Source organism: Bison bison, unplaced genomic scaffold (assembly GCF_000754665.1).
Source record: "Bison bison bison isolate TAMUID 2011002044 unplaced genomic scaffold, Bison_UMD1.0 scf7180017864183, whole genome shotgun sequence".
In the NCBI taxonomy this organism is placed as follows: Eukaryota; Metazoa; Chordata; class Mammalia; order Artiodactyla; family Bovidae; genus Bison; species Bison bison.
The window spans coordinates 8,216,581-8,230,308 of record NW_011494755.1 but is presented as its reverse complement, the minus strand read 5'-3'; the positions used below and the strand labels follow the sequence as shown (position 1 = coordinate 8,230,308).

At 41.3% G+C, this 13,728-nt stretch overlaps 1 protein-coding gene across 1 annotated transcript in view; it reads right to left on the bottom strand.

Annotated features, from left to right (window-relative positions):
• Positions 1 to 13,728, bottom strand: part of UGCG (UDP-glucose ceramide glucosyltransferase) — a 37,666-nt gene extending 23,938 nt beyond the window's left edge. The window contains exon 1 of the mRNA XM_010843578.1: positions 13,630 to 13,728. Within this exon, the coding sequence (XP_010841880.1) occupies positions 13,630 to 13,727 (98 nt within the window). The 5' untranslated portion in view covers position 13,728. The remainder of the gene's footprint in view (positions 1 to 13,629) is intronic.

Below are 13,728 nucleotides of genomic sequence, written 5' to 3'. Positions count from 1 at the left end.
TTCTACTCAAGATTATTATAAGTCCAACTATATTACAGGGCCTTTAAAAAATTCTAATTTGTGCCTCCTCCCAATATCTATGTATGTATCTAGCCCTCTCCCTCCCTTCTCCCCTCCTCACAATTTTCTTTCCCCACCCTAAGGGATCATCTTGCAGTATGCCAGCTAGGATACCAGACTACTACTCTGGAGAGCACTGTTTTGACTTAGGTAATTCAACACACACATGCAATCACATAGCTCTGCTGTGCGCACAGTGGTGCTCTGTGACTACTAAGCATTCCCTTACTGAATAATCTCTTTTGACTCCAGGCATTATCCTATGCACTGGTGATATAACATGATGAGAAAAGAAGTGTTAGTCGCTGAGTTGTGTCGGACTCTTTGAGACCCCATGGACTGTAGCCCACCAGGCTCCTCTGTCCATGGAATTCTCCAGGCAAGAACACTGGAGTGGGTAGCCATTCCCTTCTCCAGGGGATCTTCCTGACCCAGGGATCAAACCCAGGTATCCTGCACTGCAGGCAGATTCTTAACCCTCTGATCCACCAGGAAAGCCTAAGGCACACTCCATACTGTCAAGGAACTGGGATTTAATGGGGGAGGTGCCCACATACAGAAGCCTCTTCTACTCACAGAAATGATGCTGATGGGTACCTTAGCCTTGGCCATGGCCGGTGTGTTGGAAGCCAACCTGTGCTTTTCAAATTATAAACAACAGCCCATTTACCTGGAGTCTCAAAAGTGGCCTGAATGGTGGAATCCCCCAAGGGGGCCAGTTTCACAAGTGGCTTTGACAGAGCCCTGCAAGGTTTCCTGGTTTCAAAGCAGTTTTTAAGGATCTCAGGCCAGGGTTTCCGCGTTACCTAGACGGCATGAACGTGAGCTTACAGCCCCCATACCCTGCACAAGATTTCCTGTGGGTGCAGGTTTCCACCCTTAGCCTGATCAAGTGATTTGCTTCCTTCCAGGATCCTGGGATCCTTTTTCAGTTTCAGCTGTCATCCTGGGAATCCACTTCTACCTTCCCCTCATGCATTTGGCTTGCAACCTTGATGCTTTTGTAGGGGAGGCAGGGAGTACTATTTTTTTTGCTACATAACACATAAAGTTACATAAAAGTACACAGCTCACTGAATTTTCTCAAAGTGAAACACCCATGGAAACAGTAGCCAGATCAAGAAACAGAGTCTTACCAGAACCCCAGAAACCTGTGCGTGTCCCCTTCTACTAACTACCCTCTCCTCAAGGTAACCACTATTCTGACTTCAAGTATGAGAGACTAATTTGCTGGCTTCAAAATCTATCTAAATGGAGTCCCGTAGGATGCACTCTTCTGAATCTGGCACCTGAAGACACTATAGTAGGCTGTTAAGTCTCCAGGATCCAACAAAACAATGATACATAGTGTGTTCTCAAAATTTTTCAATTTTATGTTTTAATTGAAGTATAGTTGATTTACAATGTTGTACCAATCTCTGCTTTATAGCAAAGTGACTCAGTTATAGACAAATTGACATTCTATGCATTTTTTTAAGTTAAATAAATCAAGAGTGAAAAGTGGCTGGCTAAATACAGTTGGAAGAAATAGTTAGTCTACAGAGAAAAACATGCGAGCCATCCACGGTTTAGTATGCTCTCCTAGGTGGGGCATGCCATTAGCAGTTGGTTGCATATCAATATAATTAATACTTACATAACTGGTAATGCCTGAAGAAGACCAAGAGTGGAAAGAGCCAGGAAGAAAGTGAAGCCACAGAAGGGTTTGTTAGGCTAGGCTGTTTTCTTTTTGAATGGGTTCAAGAAAGAATAACATTGAACGCTGCAGAGAGGACAAGGTACGAACTGAAATGTCACTAGAATGTGTGAACACTGGTGACCTCAGAGTCCTCTGGGCAAGGGGCAGATCAATAAAAACGGCTGAGAAGCAAATGAATGAGAGGTGAGTGGCGATAACAGTGAATAAACACTAGTTTCTCCTGAAATCTGACAGTGAAAAAAGGCCAAAGTTAGCAACCAGGTGGAGGAGAGTTTTTCAGTTTAATTTTTACTTATTTTTAATTTTTAAAACTTGAGTATAAACGGTTAGCGGAAAGAGCTAGTCAAAAGGTAAACAGAGAGGAAATAAAAACTAAGGAATGGCCTGAGAAGATCCACAGTGTGAAGCAGGAGTCAAGGTAATGTAGCAAGGATGAGGGTAAGATGGTGAAGATTTAGAAGAGGTGCTGCCAGTCACGGGTGTCAGAGCTAAAAATGGAAACAAAGTATTGTCAGATGCCAGCACCGGCTCCAGGGTGAGATCTGAGCCCATGAATGTGTAGTAGTTCAGTCCATTTGACTGCATGATTATATCCATTTTCAGGATTCTGAAAATGGAGAAACTATAAATTGAGATAGATTCGGGATAACTGGGCAGACTGATCCAAGGGAAGGCAAGGGCAAGATGAGGAAGTGAACTGGAGTGGAGAATTCAGTGAAGCCAAGTAGTACAAGGGTGAACAGCCTAGGGCAACTGTTCTCAGCCTTGACTGTAGAAGAAAATCACCTGGGGGGTGTGTGTGTGTATATGTAAGCTTGAGTTGAGGCCAAGGCAGCAGCATGTGTTTTTTGTTTTGTTTTTTTAAATCTTCCCCAGTGACTCCAATGTGCAAAGTTGAGACCCATGGGCCTAGGAAGTCTGATTACTGTAAGAACAGAAGATGGCAGAGATGGAAACTCTCAGAAAGATCAGCTATTACAGGACGGTGAAAAACAAGAAGGCTCCAAGGAGCCGTACAAGTTGGAGAAGGGCTGGAAAAGAGAGAAAGAATGGGGCTGTCTCCATAGTGATCTAAATGTTGCTAGTTCTCAAAAACTTAAGATTCAGAGCAACTGGAGAAATTTCCATACAGACATTCTATCCCAATGGATTACTTCCGGGGTTACTTTTTAGGTTACCACCCGCAGTATATACAGCATATTGGTTTAAGTAGTGAGTGCATGTGTACTTAATCCTGTCTGACTCTTTGCGACCCTGTGGACTGTAGCCCACTAGGCTCCTCCCTCCATGGAATTTTCCAGGCAAGAATACTGGAGTGGTGGCCATTCCCTTCTCCAGGGGATCTTCCCCTGACCCACAGATCAAACCCGCATCTTCTGCACTGGCAGGCAGATTCTTTACCACTGAGTCCACTAGGCAGGTCACAGTGAAGTTTAAGAGCCGTGGCTGGAGGGAGGCTGTCTAGATTTCTGTACCAGCTTCACAGCTAACTAACTGTGTATCCCTGGGCAAGGCATTTCTTTATCTCAAGTTGCTCTTGTTTTTTAAAGTGTGGGTAAGAGTACTCACTTATTTCATAAAGCAGTTATGAGAAATAGATGAGATTAAGCCACAAAGTAAACATTCAGTGATAGCTATTACTAGCAACTTTTCAAAAAGAACATTTTTCCACTAAATGTAACTCCTCTGAAATTTCATAGTTCTGATTAGAGATTTTGAGAGATCAAACACTGATGCAATGTATATAACCAAAGAGGAAGGACTGGAAATTCATAGACTTAAAAGTTATTTCATATATGTTTAAGGAGTAATCCATTATGTTGATTTTTCTTTTTAGAGATAAAGTCAACTCTTACGTACCAAGGAAAATTAAAAGGTAGGGGGCGGGGGCTTCCCTGGCACCTCAGTGGTAAAAAATCCACCTGCCGATGTAGGAGACACGGGTTTGATCCCTAATTTGGGAAGATCCCACGGGCTACAGAGCAACTAAGTCCATGCACGCACCACAACTATGGAGCCTACGCTTAGAGCCTGGAAGCCGCAACTAGAGTCCAGGAGCCACAACTACTGAAGCCCGAGCGCTCTAGAGCCCATGCTCTGCAACAAGAGAGACCACCACAACAAGAAGCCCAGACCGTGACTGGAGGGCAGCCCCCACTTGTGACAACTAGAGAAAACCCTGTGTAGGAATGAAGACCTGGCACAGCTAAAAATAAATTAATGATTTTTTTTTAAGTGTAAAAATATTTTTTAAAATGCAAAAAAAAAAAAAAAAAGACTAAAGGGGGAAAGTGAAGTCGCTTAGTCGTGTCCAACTCTTTGCGACCTCATGGACTGTAGCCTACCAGGCTCCTCAGTCCACGGAATTTTCCAAGCAAGAGTACTGGAGTGGGTTGCCATTTCCTTCTCCAGGGGATCTTCCCAACCCAGGGATCGAACCCAGGTCTCCCACACAGCAGGCAGAAGCTTTACCATCTGAGCCACCAGGGAATCACTAAAAGGGGGAAAGGGAATCATTAAAAGTCTCAAATCATGGTTAAAACGGAATAAATCAAAACATGGGATAAAACATTTAGTGCAAAGTATTAATATATACCATATTTAAGTTAAAATTATATTCAAGGTTAAAATTACACTCAAAATTTAGGAATGAATTTAAAGTTCTATGGGTATAATCCAAAAGTGTAGAAACAATGCAAGTGTGAGATTGAGAGACTTTACGTGACACATATTATTATTGCCTAAAAATTACCTGTTACTGTTTTCTTAGCCGAGCTCCCCTTTAAGACTATTAAAAGGGTTCTCAGCTGGGCAGAGGTGCTGGCTTCTCGAAATTTCTCTGCACTCAGAGCCTGGCTCAGAATTTGGATTCTACAGTCACAAGAATCCCCCTTCCCTTGGCTCTGCTGGATGAAGAGACTGTCACCCTCAGAACTGAGAGGCGGAGGCATGATAATTTTTCCACAGTGCAGCAGGTACAAGGCACAAAGTGACTGCTGCTGCTGCTGCTGCTGCTGCTAAGTCGCTTCAGTCGTGTCCGACTCTGTGCGACCCCATAGACCCCAAAACAAAGATGACAATGCAGCCTTCCTCCTGGGGAGAAAACGCCCCTCCCCACAGCTTCTAATACCTGGAAAGTTCTCATCAGTGGCAGCAGATCCTAGGCACCAGATCCAGAATCTGGGATTTTAATACTAGTCTTAAGTTCTCTTGAAACAGAGAGAGTTTCAAGAGAAACTCTCTCCTAACACCCCTCCTAATTCCCCTCCTAACACCTGTCCATTTAATTGTTAGACATCTGATTTTATTACATTTTCAAGAACACATTAAGAAAGAGAAAGGGATAGACCATGAATATGCTAGTCAATGGTTTGAATGGCTTCTTTTTGAAGAACAAAATAATCTCAAAACTAAGGGAGCCACGGGGGAAGACAGGAAAGTATGGTAAATTTTCAACACGTGTCATTTTCCCAAGGCATTATTTCTAAGTGACATTTTAAATTGAGAGCTGGAGTCACTCCTCCGTCAAAAAGAAAAAAAAAAAATTGAATTCATGTAATTAGGGCCTGTCACTGTCAAGGTCAGGGAGTGGGGTACTCACAGCAAGCTGCTGCAGGGCAGCAGCTGTAAGGCCAGGGAACAGAAGGGCAGGTACCATCTGGGGTGCCTCTCAGAGTACCAGTTACTTCAGTCTAAAAGGTCAGGGGAGATGAATCACAGGCAGAGGGAGGCCCGCAGGGTCTTGCTTTCTATTGTGAGCTAAAAGGACATCTCTTCAGAGAACACTTCAAAGAACTCCAACGGATGGTAAGGAGTATTCGGGAACATTCTTCCGGACTTTATGGATGCTTTGGCTTGATGAATCTTAATCGCCTCTCTGCACAAGACTTGTGAACTGATGGGATGGCTGTGCTTTTCTTTGTTGATTTTCATTCCCTAACATCTCAGTCTCTAAAATTGTTACTGTCCTTTCCATCATTTTAGCTTACTGTTTTAGCCTTTGAATCTTTTAGTCCCCTTTCGGCCCCTCCTCAACAGTTTGTTTAATGGTTGGTATCATTTAAAAATAATTTATTTTACGATTTTGTATTCAAATTGAGTTTTGAGCAGGAGAGGGGCCTGGGATGAAGGGAGACTTCTGGGAGAAAGGCTGGGCTGTGCTCATCCCCTATTATCAGCCCCTGGCTGCTGCTGCCCATGGGATTTCCCAGGCAAGAATACTGGAGTGGGTTGCCATTTCCTCCTCCAGGGGATCTTCCCCACCCAGGGACAGAACCTGCGTCTCCTGTGCAGCAACCTTAAGACAGCGCTACAGCAGACGTGAGACACAAGAATTTCCCTCAAAGCTTCTAAGGGGAAGATAGATTCCTTGAGGGCAAAGTTCACCTTGCTTAACAGCCCCAGACTGTGCTGTTTTTATAGCTCTGCTGTGCGAATCAATTGAAGCGATTTATCTGACACTGGGAATTTTCTCCTTTGCTCCATGCCATCAAGCTTGTTAATATATCATGTAAAATTAAGGTGATTGCTTGATCAGCAGATCCTATACTTCATATAGTCCATCCCAGCAATTCCAAATGATAAAAGGCTTCTTTTGTTGCTGTTTTTAGCTATGAATGTGCTCTAGAAGGTTGTTACCATGTCTATGATCAGTAAGTGTCATGATTAATGTTACCTCCATATAGCATTTATCTTCAAAAATGGTACTGCAGCAAAATGGGCTTCATTAGCAAAGCACACCACATCACAAAACACACCTTCTGGTTCAACATTAATTCTGCAGACAGAAGATCCCCCAGAGAACACAGAACAACCCGTCAGTGAGTTACCTTTACAGGAAAACACAAACTATTTCCATTGGACAACAGACTTGTACACTACAGAACACAAAATATTCCCTCACCGGAAAAAACGAGGAGACCTTTGTTAATTTTGTTCCCTCTCCCTCCCGCCCAAAACCCACTAACCCAGCAACGTATTTTGCTAACAGAAACAAGTAGCTTTGCATTTCCCGAAGGGTAGATCCCAGTGTACAGATTATTGAAGGCATGACAGGTATTCCCTTTGGAAAACCCTGGGGGGATATTCAGATCTAACAAGTAATTTGTAGGTGAACATGTGATTGGGCTTCCCTGGTGACTCAGATGGTAAAGAATCAGCCTGTAATGCAAGAGACCTGGGTTTGATCCCTGGGTTGAGAGGATCTCCTGGAGAAGGGAATGACAACCCACTCTGTTTTTCTTGCCTGGGGAATCCCACGGACAGAGAGGACTGATGCGCTACAGTCCATGGGGTCCCAAAGAGTTGGATACGACTAAGCACAATCAGGATCATGTGACTGATAAGGCACTGTTTCTATTTTAACCCACAATCGGAAATAGTGAGACAAAGATTCCATTTGGTCCAACTCATTTCATGAAAAGCCACCGCCACTGAATCCATCCCAAGTTCTGTCAATCTACCTGAAATCACAACGGCCAAATAACACTAAGTTAATGAGTGATCAAAAATCCCACCATTACTACTGGGGAAAAAAATCAAAGATTATTCATTCGACATGCAATGATCAGCTGCCGAGTAGCACTGAAGATACAATAGTAAATAAGACATCTCCCTACTCCCCAAAGTTTATCATCTTAAGTGGGGAAAGAGACAACAGAACACACAGTTTTTTAGACAGGTAAATTCAAGATACTATGGAAGGACATAAGAGGGGGTGCCTAACCCAGTAAGGAGCTAAAGCTGAACGAGGAGGAGTTAGTAAAACAAAAAGGAAGGGAGGGAAGGAAGAAGGGAGAGAAACGGAAAAAAGGAAAGAAAGAGAATTCTAAAAAAATTACATTGCCCATTCAGAGAAATGCCAGTAATTCAATGTGGCTGGAGAAACAGGCACAGGAGATGGCTCACCTCCCCAAGAATTACGTCTTGTTAAGGAGTTTGAATTTTAACCTGAAGGCAGTGGGGAACCTTGGTAAGATTTTAAGCACATGATCCAAGATTGCTGCTCCAGAAAGATTAGGCTACAATAAGAAATACAAAGTAGATAAAGAGCAGCAGCTACTGCTGCTGCTAAGTTGCTTCGGTCGTGTCCTACTCTGTGCGACCCCACAGACGGCAGCCCACCAGGCTCCCCCGTCCCCGGGATTCTCCAGGCAAGAACACTGGAGTGGGTTGCCATTTCTTTCTCCAATGCGTGAAAGTGAAAAGTTAAAGGGAAGTCGCTCAGTCGTGTCCGACTCTTTGCGACCCCATGGACTGCAGCCCACCAGGCTCCTCCATCCATGGGGTTTTCCAGGCAAGAGTACTGGAGTGGGGTGCCATTGCCTTCTCCGATAAAAAGCAGAGCATTAGGTAAAAATACCAGCAAGTAGAGATAGTTCAATAATCTAGGGTAGAGATAATATATACTGAACTAATGATGTAGGTAGGAAAAGGGAGGAATGATGAATTAAGAGAACCGCCACTAAATAGTAAATTTCCATTTTGCTTTTTTTTTAATGTCCATTTTGCTTTTTAAAGCTATCACAATATCATCCAATTCCATATCTCCCCAAGGCTCAGGTTCAAGGGCCTGAACTACCTGATTCATGCACCCAAAAGTGGTTTGGGCAACAATGGCCCTGACTGAGCAAAATCTGTTCAAAGTCCAACTGCATCCTCCGGACTAAACCCAGAAAATAAGCTCCCCTCGATTTACACTCTACTAAGGCTCAGAACACCATACATTTAAGTCCAAATTTTGGAAAAAAAATCATATTATCTAACAATAATATCTGAAATGCTAAAATTTACATTAAAAACATAATTACTTTCTGACAGGCAGTTTAGCACAGTTATCCTGATACAGTGAGTACTTAAACTCTTCTCAAAAATTGTGCAGCAGGTTTAAAAGTTGTTATACTAGAAAAATTAGGAAAGGCAGAATTAACTTGAGAAAAAAAGAATCTTCAAGAAAAGAACGTTTACTAGAGGGCAGTTAATATTGGATGGATACAAGCAGTATTGCCACGGTACCACGGCACCTCCAGTCAATTAAACTAAACATTAGGATACCACACATAAAGGGGAAAAAATGATTAAGTCCAAGGAGCAAGAAGGATGGGGAGATGAGAGGAGAAAAAAGCAAGGTATCTTACTTAGAAACTCTTCTCTAGCAGAATGGTTCCTAATAGCTAAAGAGGGAAGAAAAAACATTGATTCCAGACTTTTGTATGAATTAGCCACTGTCCTCCAGTTATCAAACCACACGAGCTCTCAACAAAAGACAAAAAATTCCATAAAAAATCACTTAACTATGCCTACAGAGGATATAATCATTAGTTTCTTTTTTTTTTTTAAAAAGGAAACAATCTTCAAAATAAGAATTTTGAATTCTTGAATTTCAGATGCTCTAATCTAAATGTTTTCTTTAAACTTTTAAGGGGAATTCACTGGTGGTCCAGAGCCTTTACTGTTATGGGCCTGGGGTTCAATCCCTAGGCAGGAAACTAGGATCCCACAAGTTATGTGTGTGTTGGGGGGGTGGGCGGGGGGAGTGGGAGTGCGTGCACAGACATTTTAGGCAAAATTCCGCAAATGTCTGCCATCTAAAATATGTTGTGAAATGATGAGGCATCAGTCAATATTAATTCTGGAAAAGAGCAAAGCAGTAGCTAAAGATACCAGTGAGCAGAGAACGTTTCAAAATATTGAAAATAATGGTTCTCTAGTTCTAAACCACTTCAATTTTTAAAACTGTAAGCTTATACAATTTATAAGATATTTATGAAATCAGAGCAAAAAATGTCATTGAACAATTGTTCACTGTATTAATTATATTCCGCTCCATTTTAAAAATACAGGCCAATACTTAGCTTTTTAATCTCATTTTAATAAGCTACAATACAATAGAACATTGGATCCAAATTAACTAGATACCATTATACACTGTATTTAATTGTAAAAAAATAACCATGGGTTTTTTTTTTTAATGTTCTATTGTTTTTTAGCAATTTCACTGCAATGTTTGTATTACTTAAATATTTTTAAACATTAGTAGCTCACAGATTACACTCCTTAATCTGACAACCAGATATGGAACCATATAAGGTTTGATAATAGGCTCCATTTCCACCAGTTTCAGGCACAAGGTTTTAGGAGGGGCATTGATTAAATCTGGCTTTTTTAATTTATTTATACTTTACCATATTCAAAAAGGAATTTGAGAGGATACAGACACATGTTCAGGAAATATATTCTTCAATAAAATATAGAATGCTTAGCATAAAATTTTAACCAAAATATCACTGCCAATATTCTTTAGCCTTGCTTGTCAAAAAGTTAAGAATATCAAAATGTTGAGATTATCAAACCTGCTAATTTACTAAACACAGTAGAAAGAGGAGAGGACAAACCCTTAGTGCTCTGCTTGAAAACAACTCAAACTGGGAAGCATCTTCACTTCAGTAAGAAAGGAATCAAATCAAACAGTAAATAATTTTGAAGGTGGGATAAGATGAAAGGAACTAAAAGGCAGCATATAATTTATACATGAATTAAGCTGTTGATTGTTTACTTCATGTTCTTTTACCTATTTCAGAAAAATATTCTGAAGATTCCTACCAATCTGTTATAAACTAATTGCATTTTCTTTGTTCTATTTTCATTTGACAAAGACTCTACCGTATCGTAACTAAAGTTTGTGCTATTCTCAAAAACTGAAAGTGTTTTAAACAAAAAGGTATTTAAAATTTTTTTTCAGTTTATTATTAAATACAAAATAACTTAAAATAATTCTGGAGTTGTCAGAGTCTAAGAGTATAAACACTCTCAGATGGTTACTTGAAGTATTAAGCTACTTTACTAGTGTTAAATGTGTGACTTTTAGATGGTGCAGTGGTAAAGAATCCGCCTGTCAATGCAGGAGACGCAAGACACACGGGTTCGATCCCTGGGTCAGGCGGTTCCCCTCGAGTAGGAACTGGCAACCCACTCCAGTATTCTCATCTGGAAAATTCCATGGACAGAGGAGCCTGGTGGGCTGCAGTCCATAACTGTCACAAACAGTCGGACAGGACTGAGCATGCACAAATACACACACACATCACAGAAGGAAGGTGTTCCATCATAGCCCTATGTTGAAAGAAGGCAACTTTCTTCTAATTGGGCTATGAATTTAACAATTCCAATTTAAATACAAGATTACTTAGAGTCTGGAGGGGAAAAGGTTCTAAAGTTCAAGTAAAAATGTATAAAAAGTCATAAAAATTTACAAAAGAATAAGGAGGGGCCAGCCTCTAAATTACACTGTAATTAAGGTAATAATATTTCACTAAAACAGTGGATACTGGTACACTTTATAAGGGGTAAAGTGTTAAAAAAAAAAAAAGAAAACTCAAAATACTAAAAGAGATATTATATAATAGTTAGGGGAAATGGAAAAGATAAAAAATTTTACCAGTTGGGGCAGGGGCCGGGGGGGGCGGCGGGGGGAAAGACAAGACTACCTAAAACACACAGGCACACACACTTTTCTACATGTGAAATATATGTACAAAGTTGAAAGACAAAAAACAAGTTGGGCAAAAACTGCAGCATATCACAGAACAATCTTCCTATGAAAAAGATTAGCACAGCAATAGATTGCACAAGCAAAAGATTTATTAATATGAAATTTACAACTAGCTGTAACTGGCATTAAATAGATGAAAAACATTTGATGAAACCAGTAATTAAAGGAATGAAAACAAAAAACAGAGAACAGTAAAAACCCTAATACTTAGTAAGGGGAAATGGGGACCATCATACAATGTTACCAGGACTATGAATAGATACAACATTTCCGTAGGGTAATATGTATCCAAGTTTAAAACCTGCACCACTTCTGGTCCAATAATTCCTCTTTCAAAATGTAAACTAAGGAGCTGCTGCTGCTGCTGCTAAGTCGCTTCAGTCGTGTCCGACTCTGTGCGACCCCATAGACAGCAGCCCACCAGGCTCCCCCGTCCCTGGGGTTCTCCAGGCAGGAACACTGGAGTGGGTTGCCAATCATCTCTTAAAGATGGAAGCCATTCATCACAGTGTTCTTTGTAATCGTGACAAACTGAAAGTAGCCTAAATGCCTACCAATAATAATAATGAACACAGATTAGTGCCTCATAAATAAAAATGTCATGCATCTATTAAAAACGATGGAGAGATCATACATTTACTGACGAAAAAATTACTCATGACATTTTACATGGAAGCTCCATGAGAGCAGGGGCCTTGGATATATTGTTCTTCAATCTTATTTCCAGCACCTAGAACAGTGCCTTGTACAAAAGAGCTTCCTAGAAAGTATTTATTAAATAGATGAATTTTAAAGCTGGTTACAGAACAATCATGGTATGGTCCCTTCCTCGTTCCTTCCGGACCTCCCTCTCTTCCTTTCCCTCCCCCTACAGAAATATAACTGGAAGGATAGTACAAAAGGTTGACAGGCAATGGAGTTTTGGTGTGTCTGTTTAACTTTGTTCTTTCTTCTCTGTAGTCTAATTCCCTATACAGTAAGCCTGTTTTATTTCTATGACCAGATAAAGTAACAAAATTGCTTTTTAAGAACTCATATATTTGAAATGAAGTCCAGAATGTTCACTGCCTACAGCTCACAAACTCCAAAACCTAAAATCAACAGTCTTCAAGGAGCATTTTTCGTTCATCTTCAAAGAAATACCAGCATGCCTTTACAATGTATCAGTAGCATCTTTCTCCACTACCAGGAAATGCCACACCACACTAATAAAATGCGGCATTTCTAAAAGGAAGAAGTACACTTTTTCTGCAGTGAAAAGGGAAAGAAAAACTGAAAGCAATTAATTTCTTAAAGTCCTCCCCTCTCTACTAACATATACCCTATTCTAAATGGTGGTAAAGATCACTATGCACAATCTTTTTTTTTCTTCCAGCTAAAAGTCTAGTGAATCCAAGAGTAATGGGCTGTGTCAATTCTTTCATTTCCTTACAAAGACTTTTTCCATTTTAAAGACATTCGAATAATTGAAATATCAAAAGTAGCTACACACCCTATGTCATACTCATCCCATTACCCGATTTTATTTTATTTCATAGTCTTTATCACTATCTGATATAACCTTATTCGGATTTTAATTATGTCTCTCCCTTCTGGAATGTAAGCTCTATGAGGACAGGAATTCTGTCGTGCTTACTACTGTGTTTTCAGTGAATGGTATCTAATGAAAAGGTATGTGCCTGGGGGCGGGGGACCCAATCTAAACAAGACAAAATATAAGGAATTGGGGGGTGGGGGGAGCCACACTGAAATGTACAAGCTGACATGACTTAAGGTTACAACACCAGTTCAGAGGTTTGGTGGACGTTTTTCAAGATGGACAGGTGCTTCACATCTATCTAAGGGCAGAAAGCTCATCCAGGAAGAAGAAAATCCACAGGGAGGTCTCCAGGTGGCAGCGTGCAGCTCCCAGAAGAGTGGAAACGATCATCATAATAGAAATGTGGCCCCCGTCGAGAGAGGGAAAAAAAACCCACAATACACCATACATCTTGGCCCAGATGAAAAACCACACGAATCCAGAGCACAATCAAACCAAGCAAGCAACCTTCCGCCCTACACATAAAAAGAGTACAGTCTCTTTCCCCTGGCTGTGAAGTCGCCTGCCGCCCAGCCACCCCCTCACTGGTCACTTCTCTCTTCCAATGAGCCCCCCGGCCCAGCTGATCCAAGGCTAGAGAGACTGGGAGGAAGAGTCTGAAAATTGGCTGTCTCCACCCCCATCCAAGCCCAATCTCCTCCAAAGCGAAATTCCTCCTACCCTCGCCTGTCCCCGAGGCCTGGACCCCTCCACGGGCTCCTCCAGCTGCCCCTCACTCACGTGAAGATGATGGCCATGAAATGCATCAGCCACAGCACCAAGAAGAGGACGAACCCGAAGACGGCCATTCCCTCCAGGGCCAGGTCCAGCAGCGCCATC